Source organism: Prorops nasuta, unplaced genomic scaffold (genome assembly GCF_024137725.1).
Source record: "Prorops nasuta isolate Cenicafe-Biocafe unplaced genomic scaffold, Cenicafe_Pnas_1.2 PNAS00003, whole genome shotgun sequence".
Classification (NCBI taxonomy): Eukaryota; Metazoa; Arthropoda; class Insecta; order Hymenoptera; family Bethylidae; genus Prorops; species Prorops nasuta.
This window is the reverse complement of record NW_027116800.1, coordinates 1,393,940-1,420,103: the sequence shown is the minus strand read 5'-3', so window position 1 is coordinate 1,420,103 and position 26,164 is coordinate 1,393,940. Positions and strand designations below refer to the sequence as shown.

Here is a 26,164-nt window from a genome sequence, read left to right as displayed (position 1 = left end):
TGCAACTTTTGCCACTGCTCAGTGTTAGGTTAAGTCACGATCACGATGGACACAACGCTAACGTTATATTTTCTCACCGTTCAACTGTGCAGCAAGCTCATTCCGCGCGGATGGGAACTCTCTGTAGGCCAGGAGGGTTACAGATTGACATGGCTCTAACGTGACGTAACTTAGATAACTACTGGAATCGCTCGGGAATGGTGCACCTATTGAAAATATCGAGGTGCGCCAGCTTGAAAAAGTGTGCTATTTGCATAAACAATGAAAAGGTGAAAAAAAATGCGAAAATTGCGTCTTTTTTCGGAAACAATCGCATATAACTCGGTAAGTGTGCATGTTAGAGAAAAAATGTATACTTATAAATTTGTTTGTTATGAAATTTTTTACGAGATAGAATTGGTCCGATATCCGTAGATTGAAATGTTCGCTGCAAAATGCTAGAAAATGCAAAAAAAATTAGGTAAAAAACAAGGTAATTTTAAATTATTTTTTTAATAATGAAAAATTAACCCAATCACGCCGTAAATTTATAGAAAAGTACTTGGCTGCAATACAAAACGAGAGCCGCAAGGCCGATTAAGATCGGATAGACAGTTTTCGCATATATATTGTAATTGTTAATTAACCTACCTCAACAAAAAGGCCTATTTTTTAATTTTGTGCCAGGCTCAAAGTTATGAATATTTTTTTGCGATCGCGCTTTTACACCTTCTTGGACTCTTTAACTATCATATACAATTGCTATCTTAACGATTCTTCAATTTTTAATAACTTTTTAAGTGGTTTTAAAAAGTTTGAAAATTGAAAAATCGTTAAGATAGCAATTGTATATGATAGTTAAAGAGTCCAAGAAGGTGTAAAAGCGCGATCGCAAAAAAATATTCATAACTTTGAGCCTGGCACAAAATTAAAAAATAGGCCTTTTTGTTGAGGTAGGTTAATTAACAATTACAATATATATGCGAAAACTGTCTATCCGATCTTAATCGGCCTTGCGGCTCTCGTTTTGTATTGCAGCCAAGTACTTTTCTATAAATTTACGGCGTGATTGGGTTAATTTTTCATTATTAAAAAAATAATTTAAAATTACCTTGTTTTTTACCTAATTTTTTTTGCATTTTCTAGCATTTTGCAGCGAACATTTCAATCTACGGATATCGGACCAATTCTATCTCGTAAAAAATTTCATAACAAACAAATTTATAAGTATACATTTTTTCTCTAACATGCACACTTACCGAGTTATATGCGATTGTTTCCGAAAAAAGACGCAATTTTCGCATTTTTTTTCACCTTTTCATTGTTTATGCAAATAGCACACTTTTTCAAGCTGGCGCACCCCGATATTTTCAATAGGTGCCCATTCCCGAGCGATTCCAGTAGTTATCTAAGTTACGTCACGTTAGAGCTATATTTGAAAGATTTTGTCTTAATTCTCCTGGCCTACTGTGTATACATACAATACCTAGAACGGCTGACTGTAATGCTGTACAAACCGCGTGTTGTTGTTATACATTAATATAAATTTACATTACACGGACCTCTTCCTAAGGCGAATCGCGCAAATTGTTCTACCTGAGATTTGACGGTGAATTATGGTGAAATGAGACTGGAGATTTTTCCATAAAACTAATCAGTAGGAAAGGTAATTTTCTTGTGTATATCAGAGTGTAATCCGCTTTGCTGGGAGATTAAGCACAGCGACGGGACATGTAGAGGAGGACCATGGAACAGAACGCATGTCCAGTATCGTCATTAATCATGTTGCCACGTTGAACCTTGGTAAGAAATAAGATTGAGCAAACGAGGGATGGTTTGCCTAGGAACTACCCGATATTCGACTATTAATCGCTCGAGGCATTAATCATCTGCATGATACAGGACCTTTATACTTCTCGTCTCGCACCAGCAAAAAATAATTTCTATAATCTTAAACGACAGAGTCCTCTAAATGCACGGATCGATTCGACCACTGGCCTCTTGGCTCGCTTTAAATTCTGAAAACTCAGCCAACGTGAAATATATTCTCTCGTTGAGTTTTTAAAGTAAGCAGAAATTCGACTCGATCGCTCAAACGGATCTGCAACGAGGCCGACGATTAATCAGGGACCTCAAGGAATATTTTCCAACAACCTTTTGCATATCGTTTATTATTGTTTCTCGTGCGGCTGATATTAATCATTGACGATATTTCTTCCTGCAAGTCCGAAGCGATATACGAGCTCTGTATTACGCAAGAAATTTTCTCGCTTGTTTTTTTCTTTTGTTATTTTATTTTATAGGTATATATATATATATTCCCAGTCAGAGAGTATCCACACCACCAGCACCCTATCATTTATCAATTCCTTTCTTGTTCCTTGTTTTCTCGAGAGCAGCCGTTGTTTCCTTGGGGAAGCTCGTGAAAGTATAAATCGGACAGTGGATTAGAGGGTGGCAAAAAGTGCGTAAAGGTGACGATAATACGGAGGAATGTGCGAGGTAAAAGACTGATCAAAGTTGGAGTCGATGCAGGACCCGAGTGTGGGTCGCGTTCTTCGGATGAGTCGAGAACTCTATACGATTTGCAATTCCTATAGTTTTTCTTTTATTTAACTGGTTGTAATTTCAGAAGAGGCTAGAAGGAAAAGTACGACCAGCAAGAGAGAGAGAGAGAGAGAGAGAGAGACGGATAGATAAGTTAATCGCACATGGTGATACAAAACCAGTAAAGTGTAAAACACAGACAAACAATGACTTGGAAGATGTATAAAAAGTATGACGAGAGGGGGAGGAGAATTCCCACTTTAAAAACTGAGTGCAATTGGTTGATGACACGGAGGCAGAGTGCAAACCTGAGCTGATCAATACTGAGCGGTACCCGCTGGCGTAGCTGCACAATCTTCTTTCTACTTACCAACCACCTTTGTACTCTCTCCCCTGTTCGCTCCTCTTCAACTCGCTCGTTCTCTCTTTGAGAGAGGAGGCGCGTGTATTCTCTTGTATACCGTGTGCAAGTGTGCAGTATGCCTATCGCCCGACGTGCCAGCTTGGAGGGAGGGGGGGGGGGGAGTTACTAATTTTGGGCCGGTAGATGTTGCAGACTAAACGTGTGTGTGTGTGGCTGTGTCTGTGTTTACTCGTGCCGCATACACACCGTGCAGTGTAGTTCAGCGCTCGAACACGCACACACCTTCTCAAGTCCACGCGCGGTTCAAGTTCAGGGTCATACGTAATAAGTAGGTATATATAATATCGTTAGCCTCTCTCTCTCTCTCTCTCTCTCTCTCTCTCTCTCTCTCTCTTCCCCCTCCGTCCCTCAGTATGGGTTTTTTTACGTACACGAAATTAGATCCTTCGTATATATGTACACATCAAACGATAAATAATACTCGGGAACTAACTTGACTTTAGGCAAAAAAAGGGTTCAAAGCCTACTATTATAAAGTTTCGAGTCTTTTTACGTATATTATTGCAAGTCGTACACACGTGTACCGTTAACGAAAATTCAATTACGGCGAGAATTACGCGGTTTGCAGTCTGTGATGCAAAGTTCATTAACGAATGTTTTCTTCTGTTTTTTGCAGCATTCAGAGACAATAATTAGAATGTGCGCGAGGTGGATCATTACGTTGGTATAGTTGGCGTGCAATTCAGTGCGTAATCGCATCCCTTATTAGGATAAAACGAGACGAGGGTCGGATAAAATCATAATAGAAGCAGTCTGAGAGTATACGTGTCTTCGTACCGCGGGCTTGATGAGAACCTGCAGAACCAGTGTGCGGCGAAGACAGGCCTGTGAACCAAGTGGAATTGCCGCGGGTCAAGGTCACGCAGCAATTATGCATCGTCTCTATGAAAATCCTATCGATTCCTCGAAGACCTTTCAGCTAAATCATACAATTCTTGTGGTCATCCCAGTAAGTTAGAGAAAATCAGCTGATTGTGCTGGCTCGTGATTTTAGTAGCACTAAAACTGCGGCAGAAAGGATTGTAACTACTTCCCTATGGTACCGTTCACAACCCTTTATTACACCAATGCCTGTATCGCCCTCCCAATTCAAGCTCTCCGCTTACTACCAACCGTTGCTCGTCTCGTTCTATCGCAATACTCGTTTTCGGCCATTAAAAGCAGGCTAACCTTTCTTCGAACAATTACGCAAAGTATCATCGCAGGAAATATGAACGCCGGATCTCGAGTTTTGGTCAAATTTAGGCTTTGTGTACAGTCCGAGCTTTATTTCAATGACGATAAAGTAATACAAAGTCTGTTATCCCACGAGCAATCAGGAGTGATTTTATCGGATTTTATACTGTTAGAGGTTTACTGGAGATATAGTCTGCGTATTAAGTGCATATGTCTTTTGAAATTGGACGATAATGAAGGTACCGTGGCTAGGTAATTTATGATGGGTTACGGAAGTTTTTATGGGCATTGCGAAGCGTGTGAGAGGAAGGAAAGGAGTCGGGTCAGAAAAAGAGAGACTTTGGAGTGGCAAGAGCGAGAAAGTCGGGACAAACGTAGCAAAGCAGAGGGAGAGAGAGAGAGAGAGGTGGGTGGGAAGGGAGCGGATATAGGCAATAAAAGCGTAAAATAAGAAAGGTCAGAGAGAGCTATCCTTGAATGCGTTTGCTGGTGATGAATAGACGACGCGGATACGGGATACGGAATACACGATATATACAGAAGTGGGAGATTCCCGAGGGAAATCAGAGTACATCTAAGCACTGCATGAATGATGAACCTCTTCCTCTTGGCGTCTCTCGCACGCCGCTCTACCTCCTGTCATTTTGCGCTAACGTTTTCCCCTTAGGTCAGCGTAATAAACTTTCTCATTGCCCGCAAGATCCAGCCAGGCTTTCCGGGAAGCTCACCGCTGAAGAAAATCGCTCCGGCTCACGAAGGATACACCGTGATACACTGGAAATGGAATCGCTTGGAAGAGAACGATTTCCGGCCAGTTGATACGCGTGGATATCAAGCATCCACTTGCCAGTGACATATTTTTTGAATACGAGGAGCAAAAGAAAAGTTATAACAATGACGAAACTTATTCTCGGATCTGTAATACCTGAAATGAAGAAATAACACCTTGCGGTAATGCAAATTGGTCTCTCCCTCTGTACAAGTTTGCCGCTGAAGAAAATCGCTCCGGCTCGCGGAGGACGCACAGCGATGCACACTGGGAATAGAATAGTTTGGAAGAGAATGATTTCCAGCCCAGTCGATACGCGTGGATATCAATCAACCGCTCGCCAGCGATATCTTTTTTGGATGGGAAGAACAAAAGGAAGTGTCGCGTTATTTTTTAGTCGGATAAACAAATTATTTATTTCAAATAAATCTCGCTTTGAACGTTCGCAATAAAATGTTTCACTTATTAGTTTTCACAAATATTTCATTGTGTCAAATTAAATTTAAAACGTTTAAATTAAACGGGATTTCATTCAAATGATATTTATTAAAACCAAGCACAATATTTGATTGTGAATATTCGAAGCAACAAATATTTAAATGAGATAATCCTTTTTTATCCATGTAACAATTACAAGACTCTTCTCGTGGAATCAATAACAAGCAGCAAAAGGAAGAAATAACACCTCGTGGTAATGCAAATTGGTCTCTCGCTTTGTGGAAGTTGGCCGCTGAAGAAAATCGCTCCGGCTCACGGAGGATGCACAGTGGTATACTGGAAATGGAATCGCTTGGAAGAGGACGATTTCCAGCCAGTCGATACGCGTGGATATCAATCAACCGCTCGTAAGCGACATCTTTTTTTGAACGGTATAGGAGCAAATGGAAATTCCATCGCTTGTACAACAATTAGAAGATTTTTCCCGGAATCGATAATAATAAGAGAAAAGGGAATAACACCTGGCGATGATGCAAATTAGTCCCTCGCTTTGTACAAGCTCGCCGCTTGGATTCAAGCGTGCACCAACAGACCACTAATCCCCGTTACTCCTTCGTTCTCTTCGCTCGGATCCCCAGGACAGACAGGTAGAAAGACTCGAGAGCTAAGGTATTTGTGAGTCAGGCTTCGGCACTTTTACGGCGTCCGACCCGAGTTAACATGTGTGCCGACAACTACGATTCTCGCGTCAACTGCTGCGAGCAATCCTCTCCAGCGTTCCCTCATTTTTCAAACGAAAAATATACTCGTACATAGACCCGAGTTACAGGACCGATTGTACACGAATCGAAATAAACGGCAAAAAAAAAATCTGTAAATTTCTGTAAAAGTCGAAGAAAGTTGAATGAGAGTTTGTCGAGCTTCCGGAATGAGATACGTTGTAAATCTTGTTATTCCGCGTGGTTAGATGGAATTCCAGCGATCGAATCGGTTTGTAATGATCGCCCTTGGGAGGCGATTCCTTTGTTCGGTTGGTAGGTTAATGCGAGCTGGCCGCAGGCCGGTGCAGGCGTGCAGCATCGATTTGTGCGTTGAACGGGTTGGACCGTTGGGAGTGTTGGACATGTGGAGGGGGCTTGGGGAGAGGGGGGGGGGGGGGGGGGGAGAGAAGGAAAACATCGGAGGCAAGATCGCGCGCGGGTCGAAGAAGTCATCGATTGCGTGGAAGAGCGCGTAAGGTTCCCCGAAGTAATTCGCCGTTTCGTCACCGTGCAGTCGTTAAACGCGATTAGAAGCTCGACAGACAGCGACGCTATATAAAGAACAGGCGAAATGAAGGAATTGCGGTGAGTCAGCGTTGGCTCTTGGATGATGGGCGAATATAACTCCGTGTGGAAGAACGGGATAACCAATCTCTCGCCACATTGTCGGAAAGTCAATCAGTCTACGTTTTGCCTTGCTTCTTCCGCGTGATGCTTTTTCCTGGGGAGATGCATCGACGCTTGGGCGAGATGAATGCGTTGGGTGAAAGGAGAAAGGGGGGGGGGAGAATGAAGAAGGGAGACGCATGGGAATTGTTGTAGTCGTTTGATAGATAGAATTAAATATAAATGGAAGATGACGAGTAAGGGGTGGTGGTGGTGGAAGAAAGAATGGGCAGATGGGGAGTTGTTGGGGAAAGGGTGGACGGGAGGTGGTACACCCTGCGATAGTGGTCTGTGTGTGTGACGAGGATGTAGTAGTGAGGGTGGAAAATGGTCGGGGTCTTCTTGAAAGCTCGGCGAAGCTTTCGGGGAAAATAAGCAGAGCTTTCGCGTCGCGTCGAGCCAACGTGGCGAGGTATACGCTGGCAGTGGAGCAGATCCGGTGGGAGAGGGGAGGGGGTGCAGGAAAGTGAGTCGAAGGAGAGACCGAAGTCGAAGCTGGGGCCAGAGCCGAAAGCGACTGGCGAACTAGCGGAGCATACATACTATACGCGCTTCGATCTGAGACGTGGCTGGCTTGGCTGGTGGTTCATTCGTGCTGCGCTGCGGTGGCGGGGCCGAGCAACAATGTTTTCAGGACGGCTCATACGCGCTGGGGTGACGTGTATCGATCAGCTGATGGCTGGGTCACGAAACGGCGCCTCTAAAGCCGTCCAAGTGGGAAGCTGCCCTCCACTGATTTTTTATTTTCCTTTTTCATCCTTTCAACCTCCACTTCCGGAATCCAATATACGTAATTACATTCTTCCCTCAGCCACTCTCCACCTTTGCTTCGAATCGCACCCTGTCCAAATTTATACCACCCCCTTCCGACTGCGCTCCTTTCAGCTAGGAAAATCGCGAAACATTGACACACTTGCGGAATAGCACGCGACGAAATTGATACATTTTTTAAGAGAGCCGATAGAACGTCCTCGAACAGTCTCGATGTTTATTTCGTATCGATTGTTTACGCCTATGGATTTCCGTGCGCTGGACTGCAACACGATTCGCCACATTTCCATTAAAAACTCTAGCGTGATGAAGAACTCCTTCTCATTGGATTAAGTCGAGTCGGATATTTCAGTTTATTGCTGGATGAGCAAAGTGAAATTTTTAAGAATGCAACTTTTTTGCGAGCACGTTTCTCCTGGAAGGCGCAAAGTGTCAGTTGGCCGGTCATCAATAACGAGCAGCAACAGCAATAGCATGACTGTGACAACGACTACAATGAAAAAAATATTGCAACGCTAGTTGAATTAGTGCTATATTAGCAGCTACTACAACAACCGTTAAAAAAAAACACAAAACATTACGACTGTTGCACTGATGGTTATTATAATGAAAACAGCTATTGTAACGCTAATTAGATCAACAGTTACTTTAGCAACTGTTACAACGACGGTTATACAAGGAAAATAATTATAGTATCTGTAATTAGATCAGTAGCTACTGTTACAACAGCAGTGTTAAAGCAGCAAAGGATCAGCAGCTATTTTAACGTGTAACTTATATTGTAAAGGTAACTAGACCAGCAGTTACATTGTAGCAACTGTTACAACATCAATTATAAAGAAAACAACTATTGTACGTATAATTGTATCAGTGACTACTGTTACAAAAACAGTATTAAAGGTAGAAAAAGTTCATCACTGTTGCATCTGCAATAAAATCACAGTAGCTACATTAACAACTGTTACAATAACAAACTGTAGCAACAACAAAGGCAATGCGCAGAGACCGTGCTTTCATGGAGTTTTTCGTGGAACCGGTAGGTGACGAAGCAAGCTCGGCAGGTCCTTATCGCGCAATCAATCGACTCTCTCTCTTTATGCGGCGTAATTTTAGCTATATATATATATATATATATATATATATACTAACCGATAACGTTCGTTCACTTATTTGTTTCTGGGCCGGAACGTTACATGGTTGCTGGCAATATTATACAAAGGCAAGGACCGTGATTAGGCCAAGCCTAACACAACAACCGGATGAGTGATCTTGGCATAAACGCTACATATATATATATATATATACGTATACCGATTTAAAGGAATCAGATAAAAATAAGGCAACGCGCCCTATCTGTATCCCTCGCGATCTCCTCCTCCGCAGACCTGCAGTATTGACCTCGGTTTTGACACGGAGCTTTCGCTGCTCGAGCGAGATTATCAAGTTAATGCTTGTACGTTTAATATGTAATTGATAACTCACTCTGCTGTGACACGGCTCTCTCGAACCTTTTGATGTATCGCTTCTAAACTATAATAATCGACCCGCTCGATTAATCATCTTTGCGAAAATGGCGCCAAGCTCTCGTAGCAGCCCTAATTGAGAAATTACGATGTTATCTTGGCTCGTAGCGTAGGTGTGCGTTTCGTGGATAATTCTATATAGAAGCTGTGGTCGATTCCATTTTGAACGCGTGCTAGCGATGCGATGTTGTTTTCGAAGGTGGGAAATTTTGCATAATTCTTTACCGTTGAATCATTCCAATTAAGATGGGGAGCGATAGGGGAGCAGCGGACGAGGAAGAAACGCGGCAAGTGGAAGAAAAAAATGCTATCCTAATGAGGCCTACTCGAGAGGCTCGGAAGCGTTGAAGGGGTGCCTTCGCATTTCAATTATCAAGGAGCACCGAGCTCGCCTCGCCGATCTCGGGGTCGGATAAGCCTTAAGGTGCGTGCAGACTATGGAAAAGCAACGCGTGTTTGCTCGCCTTCGACCGTGTCGTTTTGCCGCAGCTCCGCTTTAATCATTCAAGCCCATACGCCAATGACGAAAGCAGCAAAATTCCTCGCTTTTCGAAGAAACGAATCAACGCCGATGCCGACGTAACCTCCAATTATTCGAATATTCTTCATTTCCTGTTGAGAACGGCAAAACAGTCCAGTCAATTACAATAATGCTACGTGTGTTTACGTGTACTTGGCGTACACGTGTATATACATATATCGTATACCGCAGTCTCCATTCTTTTTTCCTTCTCTCGTTTGCCCGAGAGCTTGTTTGGCTAATGTAAAATAGAGAGGGATCGAGGGAATGAAGTGGTTTGTGCAGTGGTAGGTAGGTATAGCGAACGAGAGCGATTCTCTCTGTATTCGGATGTTCCGGTTTGGCTGTTTTGCACACACCTCAAGGTAGCTATCCGATACGCGGCTCGAAGCTGCGCGCATTAGATCTCACGCGCTGCTAGTAACGCGATGAGAGAGGGATACGGAGAAGAGAGTGGCTTGTGTGTGTGTGTGTGTGCGTGCGTGCGTGCGTGCGTGCGTGTACGTGTGTTTATGCGCTTCCGTGTAAAGGAGTGGAAGAGAGGAACGGAACGGTAGTGGTAGCGACGGCGTCAGCCAACTCAGGAATTCAACAGCGGCTGCGTCCTCCGTGCACGAGCATTCGTGTTTACGTTCCATTATGCTATTTCTTCCGTTTCCAACGTACGTAATTCCGGCCGTCTGTTACGCCAGTGTGTTTACCATTGTGCACACGCGGACCGAGCGATACTGGGACTGCGAAGGCACGGGGAGGGGGGGGGGGAGCGTCGGGGTTCTCTGTGCCACCAGGGCCGTCTGCTCCTCCTATAAAATGTTACCCAGTATTCTTTTTTTTTTTCACCCTCGCAAAAAATGCCACTAAAACGCGCTCCGTACAATTATACAGGCTTCCGCGGCTTTTTATTTTTTCAATGCTACGACCGATGGAAGTATAATAAGAGGAAAAATTGTCTCTCGTCGTATTGCAGGAATCGATCAAAGGAGGTTAATTATAAGAAGAAAGTTTAATTGAAGTCTTTGCGACTTTTATGTAGCGGAGATATCCCCGGGACATCCTTGGAACGTTCCGAGGATATCCGCGCGTTCAACGAACGTACCAAGGATGTCCCCTGAACATCGCGTTCCTTATCGTTAATTGTATCAATTTTTGTGTCGTCGATTGGTGCATGCGATCGGGACTTTACTCGACGATTGAAACTCGCTTCGCCTAGATCGAGCATCGCAGTGCTATTGGATGGCTGACATTGCGAGGTGGAAGAGTTTTCTTTCCAAACGACTTTTAGCTTCATTCATATTTCATTCTACACCTCTCACTTTGCACAACTCTCGTTTATATCTCGCTGCTAAACTCGGTGTCCGGCGTAAACGCAGCGTTAGCTGGTTTAACGGCCAAGTCTAGACTGCTTTCTCCATCGTGATGGCGTAGCCATGAAGTGTTTGGCTCGATACGGTTTGATGGTACATTTGTATTTTCAAAGATTCGTGTCGCTGGCACCGTTCGAGGTGCCAGCCAGCGAAACTCGGACGGAGGAATTTTGGCCTGAAACGCTCGTGTCACGGACGATCACGCGAGATAAATTCGCGATTGACTTTGCAGTAAGATGGAAGGTTGACACAAGACAGTTTTATCGTCCGTGCCAAGCTCCACGAGTGCCAAAGCTAAAGGACGACCAAATGAGAAACGGAATAAAAATACAGAAAACAAAACAATACTACGATTACTCTGAAACTCGTTCGCACTGCACCCAGCAGCCGAGTCAGTTGTACCAATACAAAGAACGCGAATATAGACTCGTGTCGACTGGAGGGGAGCACTATACACATTTCAGCATGAAGGATTCTATTTTATCGTTCGTTTACCGGAATCAGTTATATCTGCATCGAGGCGATAGACGCACTGTAAGCGTTTGCGTAGGTAAGATTCGTGTTGGGTCGAAGAATTCTCCCTGACGTCGCGTCCGATGGAACGAATCACGCAACGGCGAAGCTGCTGGCAGCAGGGCACTCGGCATAATTAATTTCTTATCGGTCCGGGGAGCGTTTCAATATCAGGGCGCGAGCCGTATTATTTAATCGCATTAATTATCACGCGAGGCGAGCGGCTAACGCACGAGCGTTAGGGATTGGTCTGCGAGATGAAAAACGAGGTGGAGGGGGTAATAGCTGGAAGGCTTTGGTCGCGTCATGCAAACTTTGTCACCGAGCGAATAAACGTCAGAGGCTTACACACGCGGCCATTAGTCGTTCACGTTCGTGAAGCGTATATTTACGTTGCTCAGCGGACACACCACGAACTGCGGCGCGCATCTCGCGTCATGTCTCGATGGTGGGGATGGTGGCTGTCCATAGGGAAGCCCCCGCTCGGAGGCTGGAGAGGGGGGCCGAGTCAACTGTGTCGAGTCGAGGTAGGGGGAGCTGCTGAGATCTCGCGGGCTGCTCTGCTCTCGCCTCACTCGCGTCTCGCAACAGTACGTCTGGAGGTCTGGAGAGTAGGTGCAGTAGCTGACGCTATCGTGTATCGGTAATATCGAGCTCCACCAGAGAGATTCCCCTTGACCTTACCTCATCAGCTGATCTCACGGACGCTCTACACCTACCAGCAACGAGATATACGCTCTTTTAGACTCTACTAAACCTTATCTTATCGCAACGTTCGACGCGCGATAAACTTTCCCGAATTTGAGTCTCCAGCACGAAACAATGAATTCGCTCCGGACATGGACGAAGGGCTCGGGCAGAGAGCGAACGTAGCGACGTAACCTATGACGTCACGCAGTTGTACATCGGTTCGCCGATGTGTTGCTTTATTCTTACGTCTTACGGTATAGTGTTACAGCTGACGAATTTTCTTTGTCTCAAATTATGCCGAGTCACACGCTGGACGTACGTTTGTACGTGCTCTGTGTACTCTGTCCGAGATCAAATTTTTGATTCTATTACGCGAATGCTCTCGTGGTAGATTCTACGTTGACCAATCGATTTTTCGTCCGTCCCAATCAAAGCCCGTCCGACGTGCCGTATGTATTCATCCTTCACAGTCAACGCCGTTACGGAATATCGATAATTCGTGCTGCAAAGGGTCAAATGTTTTTTTCTCTGCGTTCACGGTCAGTTTAGTCGGGTTTTCCGTCCATCGACGCGTCCCCACTGTGTATATACGGGAAAATGGAAGAACGTGGAGGGAACGAAAAGGGGAAAGATTTGCATTGAAGCGAGACGACGCGTGAACGGAAGCTTTCGTGCTCGATGCAAATGAAAAATAAACGCTGGGTGCTGGCACGATCGTGTAATTTCAACGAGGAACTCGTACGATTTTTCTGCAAACGCGCGAGGACTATACCTTATTAAAAAACGTCCTCACGTAGCTTCGAGAGAGGTTAGAACGCGGGGGGTTGAATAATGGAAGATTCGCAGCATCGGGAGTTTTTTTCACTGGCATGAGAAGAATCGTTGGTGCAAAGATATGAAGAATTTTCGATGAATTTTTTCCTGCTTCCTCTTATTTTTGCCCACTCTACTCGATTTATCTTTATTGAAAAGGGACTGGCATTTTTGGCGAGAGGGCAGATTCTTTCAATGCAAGCCTTATCGACCAACCACATCGATAACTGTGCAGGCAGCAAAATGAGGCTCCGCGCAGAGTTGGAGGAAGCGACGATGGTGTAGGAGGATGAATGGCAGACCTGGGGATCCGTTTGGATATTGAATTTCTTCCGGTAGGGCCGGCAGAACAATTCCATGGATAACTCTTGGAGAAGTGTCAGACGTATAGCAGGTACATTATGAACGTGAAGTGAGAAACCAGTGGCGGAGAAATCACCTGTCATATCAGAGCGGTCGTCTCCGTTGACCCTCCAACGCTGCCTTTTCTCCCTCTCCCCTTTTCCGTCAGACGCTTCATCCGTCCTTTAAAGCTTGTTGCTTCGTTACACTCGATGGTTAAAATCGAACTGTCTTCGGTCCTCTTCGCTATTCGTCTGCTCTCACTCTCTATTTATCTCATCCCCCCCCCCCCCCCCCGCCACTCTTCAATGTTTGTAAAAATAAACAAGACAAATCTCTCACTTCGCACAATCCATAATTTGAACTAGTCAATAATAATATATCAGTGGTTTGATCAATTCGTTCTCAAATTTTCTTCAATCAACTCTTATTCCCCCCCCCCCCTCCCTCTCTCTCTTTCTCTCTCGCTCTCTTGAGAACTCCTTGAAACCATTACAAACAATTATATCGACATTGTTACGGTTTTATGCCTGCTTCTTCTCTCAGTCCTGTTTTCTTCTTTTCTCGAGCAACAAGTTATCGAAAAAGAATAAAAGCGAATGTTCCAACGATATCGATAATTATCAGAAAATGCTGCTGTGAATTTTTCGTCGCGCACAACGCTCGCTCTCTTCATGATTTATTTTTAGCTGGCTGTGTGTTCGAGTCTCGTTACTCTCTGCTTGCTTTGAAAATGGCCAAACGCGGTTCCGGCACGCCTTAAAAAGCCAATATCCGTGGCTGGAGTTGCTTTTAATTGTTTCGTTAGGCGAGTCAACTAGAGTTCTCCGAGACGGCCTATACGTGCTACGTAGATGTATATATATATATACACACAGCAATAGTGGCGTTGTCGATTTTACCGATAGAGACTAATTTTGGGGAATTCCCAAGCTCTCCGATTGGAACAGAGTTCCCGACAGAACCCTCTGCGTTCAATAGAACTGATAAGAAACTCGGAAAATCGATACCACCACTCATTAGCAACATCGGCGTACAAAAGTTTTCTCTGGTCGAGCAAGAGCTCGACTCTCTCTCTAACGAGATTTCTACCCCTTTCACTAATTACTCGCACCGTTCGATATCCGATTAATCCGCTATTGACAAGAGTACAGTGCGATTAACAGCAGTGTGGAATAAATATCGAATTGGACTAAAAGCAAACTCAGATTTTTTTATAAGATTCAAATTAAGCAAGTGTGCTTATAGTGACATTAAATATCAGCTTTTTGTGATACTTTGCTGTAGTTTTTGTGGAAAGTGGATATAACAAAGAGCGAGAGGTTAGTTGATTGCAGCAAAATTGTATGGTTCAATATAGTGTAGTAAAATATGAAGATAAAGTGAACTTGAAATTGTAAACTATACTTTTGGAACATCAGTGTTAATTCTGAAAAGCAATTAAGGAAATTTCTAACATTTCTTATAATAATTACTCATTTAGGTCTCTATTAGATTAATAAATTAATTAACAAAGTACTGTTCGATTAACGATAGTGTAATAAAACTGAATTGGATTAAATACAAAACTCAGATGTTTCGTTTAAAAGATTCAAACTGAACAAATATGTTTGGTGGTATCAGTGTTAATTATTTGTAATTGTTGAATGTTTTTTGCTTGAAATAAACTAACAAAATGAGAAGTTATTCGATTTGAGCAAAAATTACATAGCTTAACTTGGTAAAACGAAGGTGAAGTAAACTTGAAACCGCAAACTAGACTCTGCAGCATCAGTGTTAATTTTGCAAAGCAGTTAACGAAATTTCTACTTCACTAAGGACTCGTTCAGTTCCCTATCTGATTAATCAAGTAATTATCAAGGTACAGCTTGATTATAACAGCAGATAAAAACTCTGGAATGTGGTACAAAGAAAGAGATGAGATTTTTGTATAAAAATTAAACTGACCAAGTGTAGTTTGGTGGTAATTAAAACTTGTCGAAGGAATTGTTAACGTTAATTTTCTTCGAAATATCAGCACGGTTTTTACAAGTGGATCGTTGATTGGGAAAAAGATTGAACGGTGTGAATATGTAGCGAGAGAGTATGATATATATATATAGTTTAGTAAGGGCGAGCTGCTGAAGAAATGCAATCGCGGAGCGGCACGTGTTGCTTACATTGCTCGTGCGGTAATGAAAACCGCACCTTACGCAGCCTCGGTGTTATTTCTGAAAAGCAATTAACCGCGGTAGCAATAATACGTATATGCCAACTGGGACTCGCTCGTCTCTACTTACGGCACACACTGAATCTCTATAAATATTTTAAACATACACCATCTCCCTCCCTTGTTCCAATTATCATTTCCATACATCCCGTATAATAACCACTTTTTAAGCTTTATTAAGCTGCCGCAGACAAATCACTATGCACTTCGATAAAATTATAGCCTATTTATTTAGTGCCTATTATTTATCCGCTAATTAATTGTCTTAATTAAAATTTTTGCGCTCTCGACAATTTCAAGAAACTCCTCGTTGTAACGTGTTTTTCAAAAGCCGAATAATTAGTTAAAAATAAAAATACACTAATTCCTGCAGTGTATGATTATATTTATTGCTTTTTATATATGCTAATTGACTGCTTCGTTCAAAATTGGATTTCTCTCTCACCGTCCTCGGGAAATTGACGGTTTTCTGAAATTGAAGAAAAAATGGTGAGAGCAATCAAATTTGCAATCAAGCAATTAATTAGCGAACGAAAAACGATAAATAACGACGCCATCAAAAATTAATTTGATCAAACTTTTCGACATGACTGTACTTATGCAAGATCCGTTATTGCCAAGGATTTTTTTAAATTAGCGAGGGTATCAAAATTTTAATTAAGGCAATTAATTAGCGCACAAATACTCTATTACATAGATATATTATTATTTTATTCGCTTGTACAAATTAGCTGTGCCATCTTAATAGTCGGCCAGTGTTTGTATTTTTAACACGTTACTGCGCCATGATTAAACTATTCAGCTGCTTCTTATTAACTCTAATTAATCCCGCCAAACTTAAAAAGAAATTAAGAAAATTTTCACAAGAACTAATTGCAAGCAATGTCAAACATTAATCGTCGCATCTTAATCAATTCGGTGCAGTGTTAAAAACAACACACAGTGAAAAGAGTACTTTGTTAAAAAATGTTTTTTGCTGTTAGAAAAAAAAATTGTCGAGCAAGGTTTGTGTGAGGTGTATATTTGGAAAATTTGACCGATTAAAATGAGATGTGTAGCGTGCGACTAACGTTGACAGAGAGTAGCATGTCTCTCTCTCTCTCGTATATTGCATTTAGCATATATAGGTTCGTGCTTCGCAAATACAGAGCCGGTTGGCCTGCTCTACGCATATATGCAACAACGCGGAAACCGGAAGCGAGCGAGATTTACGCGCGGCGATTTACGTCGATAGTGGACGTGCCACCCAGAACGGAACGCGCGTGTTCCGAATCGTAGCAAAGCCGACCGAATGTCGCAATTTCAGCCTCGTTACGAATTGCCATGCTTCCTAAAATCATCCCAAGAAGATCAATAAAATTCTTGGCATTTAACAAAGCGTCCCTTGCTGATGCGCAAGAAACAACGATAAATGCAATGATGGGAACGAGAACGTAACATTTTTTATTCGTATAAAAATAAGTTTGGAAATCAGAGGGGGGAGACTAAAATGAAGAGAGTCAAGAATGTGGGAAAAAACAAATAGGTGATCATTAGCGGAGAGTTTGACGATAATATCGATATAATAATATAATTGCACGGTATTAAATAATAATGATGTAGTGCGAAACGTGTAAAGTAAATATCTGAGAGAGGCGAGTGCGTGATAAGCATTACGGAGGTACGTCGAGTGCTCGACACGAAATAATTTATGAGGTGGATTAGTAGTAACGGAATGTACGTGTGGCGGTTTGCACGCGAGATATTTACGAGCGGGATTAGTTAGGAGTAGTAACAGTACGCACATGTCAGCCACGCCGAGAGAGAACCCTCTGCGCTTCCTACTCCCCCCCCCCCCTCTCCTTCCTTCCTCCCTCACTCGCGTGTAATCATCACGGTGCGCGCCCAAATGTTCCCTCTCTCCATTTTTACCTCCTCCTCACCCCCCCCCCTCCCATTCAACGAGCAAAATGCATCATTGCTATCTCCACCGCGTATTATACCATAAACTTGAAAATAAATGTTTTTTGTTATCGTAAATTCGTAATCGTTGCACGTCGACAGCAGAGAGAATTGGTTGAAAAATATGGTGAAAAGTTTGATATCAACGCCCGCGGATTTTCATTTATCAATGAAATTTTGTATATGCATAATAGGGAATTTTTGTTTTCAGCCATGGACGAAATGGGAAGTCCAGGATTGCCGGACAGCGCGGTGCCCTCGGACACTGATTTTGGGGGCCCAGCTAGCAGCTTTGGGTTCATGCAACGCGAGAGTCTGGAGGAGGACAACGAGGTCGATCATTCGGAGAGGAGAAATTCGATTCAGCAACAGCAGGAGCAGCAACAAGCCTCGAGCAAATCGCGTCAAGCGGATCTACTGTCGGGCTTGAATTTCAACGACCAGCATAGCTCCGAGGAGGAGCTGGAAGTGATAAACAGTCCGAAAGTCGTGCCCAGTCAAGGTTGCAGACCGGCTACGGCGCCGGAGAAGCGCAAGTGGTCACAGGTCAGCAACAGTGGGCCGCAAACACAGCAACAACTGCAGGGACAACAGCAGCCACAGCAACGAACCCTCGCTGGGGACCTCGACTCGATAGGGGCCACTTGTTCAGCTCCTGTTAGCAGAGCTGGCAGGGAGCTTGCTGGATCAGGCTCTAGCGACGAAGAGGTACGAAAATTACCTACTCCGTTTTTTTCTAACTTTAATTCAAACTCCAACTTACATCGAAATTCTAACTCTAACACTGTTCTCCAATATTTCCTTGTTATAATACATTTTGATAAAAGTCCTGAAATTCAAGATTATCCATATACCAGTTTTAATGCAAAATTGTAACTGTTTCCAAGTTACAATTTAGGAATCCAAAAATGTTACATTTAACTTTGTGTTCATCCTACCTTATATTTCTGCTATAATTAAAACTCTCCATTTATATTGAAATTTTACTCCTAATTAACACTGTTATACATTATTTTCATATCATTTTCAAAGTTTAATGAGAACTTTTCTAAAATCTACGATTGTCCGTTTAAGCTTTATTGTAGAATTGTAATTTATTTCGAGTTAAATAGTTTATGCATCCTAATGCTATTTAATTCTGCTTATAAATGTTACTCCATTTTTCTATTCTAATTAAAACCCCATTCTAATCGAAATTCTAATCCAACACTGTTCTCCAATATTTCCATTTATGTCAGAATTCAATAAAAGCCCATTAAAAGTCCACGATTATCCGCAGCAATTTCAATGTAGAATTGTAACTGATTTTGAGCTAAACCATTTAGGAATTCGAATGCTATTTGATTCTGCTTATACTACTTAATTTTTATTCTAATTAAAGCCCCACCCTAATCAAAATTCTAATCCAACACCATTCTCCAACATTTCCATCTATGCCAAGCTTCGATAAAAACTCATTAAAATTCCACGATTATGCAGAGCAATTTTAACGTAGAGTTGTAACTGATTTGGGGCTACAGTTGAGGAATCCTAATACCATTTAACTCCGCTTATTACTACTGAAATTGTTTCACAATAACATTTGAATAATCGCTAGGCATTTGAATTTTCGAAAATTTCGAGAAATTCCATTCTCGCAATTAGCCTCGCTGTAACGATCGCTGGTTCGCTCTCCGGGCGAATATTTAATTTCGAGATTTTCATCTTAACTAGGTAGGAAAATTTCTGCAAGTGAAATACCATTATTTTGGAGTTATTTCCGTTGTGTTTCGTAGATCGCAGTTATACTGTGCTTCAGGAGCATTTTCATCTGTTTGCAGCTTTTATCGAAAGTATCGAGCGTCTTCTTGGTAATGCTGAAAAGAACAGGATACGCGTTTCATCCTATACGCACAATGAGCATTCTTAACATCCATTTAAAGTATAGCTAAAAATGCCGTATGCTATTCATGCTTCAAGCGGGTTTCCTTTAGAATGTGCATTCTCGCAAATAAATGTTACCAGCTCGGAAAAAGCAGACTTCTCTTCTCAACCAATACATGCATGTATATACAGGGTGTCCCACGAACGATGGCCATGGCAATATCATTGGATAGGGGACAAAAATCTAAGTAAAAAAGTTGCAAAAACTTTTTTGCTAGCACTTTTAGTTAAAAAGTTATTTGCAATTAAAGATTATCGATTATATAGTAGCTCCTTTCTTAAAGAGTAATATTATATAAGGCCAAAAATGTGCTAAGATTCTGTGAATTGGAATAATAGGAAAAACACAAGGCTAAACATCCACTTGAGCCTATTGAAGGGGTGTGTTTATGTTTTTATATGGCGCTCGCACCCGAAACTGCCGATCGGCCTTCAACCACTACATAGTCTCAAGTAGATGTTTGGTTTTGTGTTCTTCTTAGTATTCTAATTTACAGAATCTTAGCATTTCTGGCCTTATAATGCGACCAAAACAATCTTCCTCTTTAAGAAAAGCTACTTTAATCGATAATCTTTAATTGCAAATAACTTTTGAACCAAGAGTGCTAGCAAAAATGTTTTTACAACTGTTTTACTTAGATTTTTGTTCCCTATCCAATGGTATTGCGATGGCCATCGTTCGTGGGATACCCTGTATACAGGTGAATCGAAAGACTACACACAAGAAAAATTTCATCGTCTGTTTAAGAATGTCATAATGGTGGATAGGCTTCGAGGTATATAGTGGGTAGAACACTCGGTTTCCGTGGGAACATTTCGGCAAAGACAAAGGGACCCTTTCTCCCCTTACTCTTTGCGATAGCTTCTAATTACCTAGACGGTACAAGTGCTATCGACGTGAAATTGCTTTCAGCAAACACCTAGTACCACATACTCCCCTCATTTACATTACGTATTTCCTACAATTCCTATCCTTTGATCCAACCAATTCACACTACCACACATCTATTTATTTTTAAACTTCAAACTTAGAAATCACTAATACGCCTAATAAAGAATCACCTAATTTATCCACCAACCTTTCTCTATAAGTAAAGATAGAAAAGCTATAATTAAGGGAAAATTGGTTAGACGCTGATTTCAAATTGGTCGGTTAAATAGATTTTTCGTCTCATTATATATCAATAACGTCACGCTCGAGCCAGTTCTACTTCTTACTACTTGCTCTAAAAACGCTGTAAAATAACTTATTTCTCGAAAATATATGTAGCTATCTAAAAAACATTGCTAAAGTATTTATCGGAGCATTATTACAAGCAATAACTCTCTTACTGAATTTAAAGTAAAAGACGATCAGAATCCAATCACGATCATGACCAAATTTGTTCACATAATATAATAAGCCGTACCGTAGAGTCTAATTCGACAAAAATCGAAACGAAGCTCATTCAATCATTTTTACGATACAACAAGATTTTATGGACGCTTCAACAACCCAACGATATTCGTTTGTTACTTGTACCTTGCTAATCCTAAAACTACTTCCGGTCCAGCCTAATTCGGTCGGATTCACACGACTCTACTTTACTTCCGTTTATATCAGTAGGAATGATTTTCCGTAGAAGAGAGCAGTTGCGTTAAATTAATGAATTTGGTTGGTTCGCAGGTGCAAGGCCTACTAGGCGGTAGAAGCGGAAGCGGAAGTGTGATTTCGCAACCAGTACAGTTCCGTACCTCGCCACCGGTGGACGCACACAAACCCGGGAGATCTCTGTCACCGCCACCGAAGCTTTTCCACGCCTCGACGAGGGAACCGCGTTCCCTTCCTCGACCAAGGTCGAGGCCCAGGCCCCAGTCACACACGCATCTCCACTGCTCGCATCTCGATTGCCATCATCATCATCATCACCACCACCACCATTACCATCACCATCATCATCACCATCACCGGCTCGATTCTGATCTCGACCTTCTCAATGCCTGCAGCCCACGGAAAAGACACCGACCACCCCACAGACTTCCCAGACCCTGTTTGGACTTTGAAAAGATGCAGCAGGTACATGAAACATCTAACCAACGGCACTGAGCGGCTTCGACGAAACTCCTACAAACTCTCGTTCGGCCAACTTGGCTCGTTGGTTATTTTTCTTCAGGATCATTGGAAATTCTGTTAGAGCCGTAGCGATGTGCGATTTTGTTCGATTTGTACGGAGGGTTAGCAGGGGGGTAGGAGGGGTGAGAGCGAGCGAACGAGCGAGCGAGAATGGAGCCGTGAAATTGCGAGGATCGAACATCAAAAGCTCCGGAGTTATATGGGATTGCGAAGCTTGCATGCTCGCACAGCTAGGAAGATAGATCAAGCGATAATCCTATGTTGAATGTTCGTGCCCACCGATGCTGCCTAGGTCTTTGCGAGTTATTTTTTGTTTGCTTCGGGGAGCCAGTATGTAGATTACTTCATTAGATAATCGCACGACGAGCAGCGAAACGTCACCAGGGTAGGGCGTGTATGAGTACCAGACAGGCACTGGCTGCTGGGAAGCTCTGCGTTTCGAAAAGCATCATCCATCATGGGCCCCGTTATTGTTCATGCATACTCGTGCGGTGCGCGCGTCACGAATCTCGTGCGTGGGTGGGTGTGCCAGTGCTAGTCTGCCGATGCAACCAGCACACACACGCACACACACACACACACCTATGCGCTCTGTACGCTATACACATCCTGTCCTTTTCTATTTGTACACGCCGAGCCCGGAGGCAGGTAGACCGTTCGCGGTACACGCTGTATACTCTACACGGTACACGCTTGAATTATTATTACTATCGTGCATGTGCATACACTCTGATGGGACTTGGTGGTCAACCAAACACGATTTCATTACACTTGACTGGGCGTGAAATTGCCAGACTAGATACAAGCTTCGTTCGGTGTGTACTAAGACTGATGCCTGATGAAACCGACAATTGACTTATGAGATGTAACAAAACTGCTTCTTACCCAATGCAACGTTTTCCGAGCTTTACAGTCTTTTCGCTACTTCCTTCCAACTCTCAGCTCCGCACTTTGCTTCTTACTCTCTCTCTCTCTCTCTCTCTCTCTCTCGAGCCCTGTATACGACTACTCTCCCTTCTCCCGTTAAGCAAGTTTTCTGTACTTTTTCATTACCTTCTACCATCCCTCCCAAGTTTCACTTTTAACGATTGCATTGTGGAAAATGAATGTTTCTTGGCGGGGAAGCGTTTAATGTATATAGAAAACTAATTTCGTCGGGGACTTTGCGGAATTTTAAAGTGCTGTACTTGGTCATATAGGTTTGACGAGATTCTCGAAGGTAATGATATTAGCTCTTGACTAATTAGCTTCTGCTAATGAGACCCTTAAAACGCAAAGTCTTACTAGGACCTCGCACAATTTGCCTTTTTTCCTCTACCGCGCTTCTTTCAATACTCTCCTGTCTTACCACTCCTCTCTCACACACCGTTATATCTTTTCCAATCATTTCGTCGTATTCTTCTCATAATTGCACGCACGCGCCGTCACTTTTTCCTCTCTTACACCCCCCCCCCCCCTTAACTCGGATTAAATTTAGCAATCTTAAAACTTTATTGACCGATGATTTTGTATTACCCGTTATTCTTTAAAATCGACGTATATATTAAAAGGAAATTCAAAAGAAACGAATACTTTTTTTTTGTATGGCTGTAACGTTACGAGTAGAGAGACGGTGCTTTGCACGGTAGTTTATTGAAAGGTGTTGGGTAGTTGATAAGCCGGTACGCGGAGCTGTGAGCAGTTCGCGTTTCAAAGGGCTGGCTCCCCCCACTATTGAGACGATTGCGTCTTTGGCAAAGAGAGAGAGAGAGAGAGAGAGAGAAGAGCGACAGGTTGAAGAAGCTCGGCTCGTTAGTGGCTTCAGCTCGAATGAAAGGCTACCTATCGAATCGTAAACAGTTCGGGGCACGGAACCGTGTTGTTACAGCCCTTTGTCGATGCCTGACCTCGAGTACTGCTTCCCCTTCCCCCCACCCCCCCCCCCTGTTATCGTGCATTTGCGGAGCACTGGAGCTGCGTTTATTGACCGGATCGCCCAGCCAGAGTTTATATTTCGATTGCGCGCTCTCGCCTATTATATCGATTTTACCGGCATCCAGTTACACTTTCAAGTGTATCGCACCGCTCACGGGCAAATATTTCCTTTCTTGTCTACGAGCGATACCCGTGTCACGAGTTCCACCGTAATATCTTTTATCGCTGCATCACGCAAGACTTTTGCTCTATAAATAGAAACGGCTTTGCTGGCGTATCGTACGTTATCAGCGCTCAATGACTTTGCACCGTTGGCTATCGACTGACCGAGGCTGGGTAGAGTGCGCGCGGTGATCCTTTTGGCAAAAGAAACGTAGTATTAAAAATTGAGGGGGGGGGGAGAAAAGGGGGGAGTCGTTGTTTGAGGCGAAATGACAGAACACGTTGAAGATAGCGGATGTGGCGGCTGCGAATCGATAGAGGTAAATACGCTACAGGATAGAGAGCTCCGGGGACTTTTTGTAAGGAAGAGGAGAAGGGGGAGGGGGATTTCAACGTGATCTTGGCTGCTAGCAGAAACAACCGGGCTCAAGGTTTCGTGATCCGTGTCTCTCCAGCTCTCGTAGCGAGCGTGGGTAGAGGAGAGTTAAAGTACCGTGTCAGTTCCATATAAGAATGAGCGAGAGAGTGGGGCGAAGGGAGGAGAAAGGTAGGGGGGCGCTGGAGGGGAAGGATGTTGCAGGAACGGCACAGCGGAGACGGGATGGGAGGGAATGCGAGGTTAGGAAGGAGGGTTGGATAGAAGGAAGGTTATAGCGGGCGCATCTGCTAGCCAGCGAGGCGTATGACGGTACGCTAGAGTACAACTCATAGTACGCTAACGTAGTATTCGTAGTATTCCCTCCGCAAGGCTATGCTTTGCCCCGTCCCGACACCATTGGCCCTGAATGGCTCGGCGCTTTCCGCTGCTTCCATCCCCCCGCTTTCACTCCCTCCCTCCCCCCCTTCTACCCATGGAACACGCTCCACTCGTGGATCGGAGCCCCCACGATTGGGACACGCCCACCGGCAGCCATCTTGAGTTATGTAAACTGCCCTAGCGCGCTTCCTATGTACTACTCTTCCTGCCACATGTACTCTTCTCTCTTTCTCCCTCTGACTCCCCACCATCCAACTCTATATTTTCTTTTCTCTCGCTATCTCACTCCTTCACTCCCCCCCCCCCCCCACTCCAATTTTCCTTCGAACGAGCTTTCCTCCCTTCTCTCGCATTTACCCTCCGTGTTTTCTTAATCCCAATCCCTCCCTTCCCCCTTGATCCCCCACTACCACACCAAACACCCATTTCATCCCGTTCACCTTCTCTCGCACACTGCTTCGTAAGTTTTCTCTTCATTTATCCTTCCAGCTCTCGCTTTAATTTTCGACCTTCCCTTTCTACTCACCTCCCCCCTCCTTATTTCAATCCTCCCCCCCCCCCCTCTCCTCACTACACTGCCACTCCACTCCCGGATCTCGTTCACTCGCTTTACTGGTACCAATACTGTTACTTCTCACGTGGGATGTGTATAGTAAACAGTAGTGTGTGTCATCGCGACCCTTTCAGGAATACGCAAGCACTTTCCGCATTATTGAATAAACGGAGTAATACAATTAGCTATTACGGCAGAAAATTCCTAAAGCTTTGTTTTTCTTTTCTCAAGGAAAATCAACGCGTCAGTCTGAGACCTATAGATTTTTGCAGTACTCTGTTTCGTGGCGAGCTTGCGATTCTCCGACGTTAAATATCGACGAAGAAGCGTTCTCTCGTGTCTGGTCGATTTTCCAGTAGAAAATAAGCTTTGGCGAGAGACGTAACATATTTATAGATATAGTAGAATAAATCTAGTGGAGATTCGTTGAATTCTACAATGGAAAGTGGTATTAAAAAGAATGGGGCTGGTATATAAGTAAAGCGTGCTGGCCGAGAACAAAGCAGTAGAACGATCGCAGCATATTACGGGTCTGTGGTGGTAACGGTACTCACTACTACTAGGAGCTTTATCGGGTCTCCCTACTCCAGCTCGTGCTCCCCCTCCACCAGCGAGCAACCATAGACGGTGCTAGTGGTTCAAATAGATACCTAGTCAGACAGTGGTGTACGATACTGTATGATCACGCCTGACAACGCTTTTCCACCGCTGCTATCGTTGCTGTGTCACACCTCTTCACTGTACACACACACACACACACACACACACAGACGATCCGGCTTTAGAGTAATCTCTAATGGAACTTAAAGTTCAGGGAGAGCTAGGAAACTGCAAAGCGAGCAGGCCTAACGAGTATTGCACAAAAGCGTTCAACCACTGGCCACGGCTCTATCAGAAATAGTTTTGCATAGCGTTCCGAGCCATCGTGCTCCCAAGATTGTGCAAATTATTCGCATTTCCATCTGTGTGGTCAAGCGCATATATCTATTATACCCATCTGTACGCTTAATTTTCCATCAAAGCATTTTTATCATGACTCGACCCGTTCCCCATGCAAAAGCTCGTCTCAAGGACGCAGATGCAAGGTTTGTGTCCAATCTTGATTTATTAAACTGGCACAGCCGAATGAATATATTTGAATAGAATTAGAATGTACTTGTTTAACGTTACTTATGTCCTAATTGATTGCTCCGATTAAAGTTTTTGTACTATTTTATCCATTTCAAAAAATCCCTGGCTGTGATATATTTTATAAAAGTCAGTACATCAAATTAATTTTTTTTTAAATTAAAATAC

At 43.3% G+C, this 26,164-nt stretch overlaps 1 protein-coding gene across 6 annotated transcripts in view; it reads left to right on the top strand.

Moving 5' to 3' along the window:
• Positions 1-26,164, top strand: part of LOC136785847 (la-related protein Larp4B-like) — a 36,811-nt gene that overhangs the window by 3,592 nt on the left and 7,055 nt on the right. For 2 of the 6 annotated variants that reach the window (XM_066747155.1, XM_066747153.1), the window contains exons 3-4: positions 17,658-18,154; positions 21,036-21,425. In XM_066747155.1, coding sequence (XP_066603252.1) covers positions 17,658-18,154; positions 21,036-21,425 — 887 coding nt within the window. Of the gene's footprint in view, positions 1-13,172; positions 13,349-17,657; positions 18,155-21,035; positions 25,954-26,164 lie in introns of those variants that run through there. The other 4 variants (XR_010824713.1, XM_066747156.1, XM_066747154.1 and 1 more) reach the window with 4 other exon arrangements.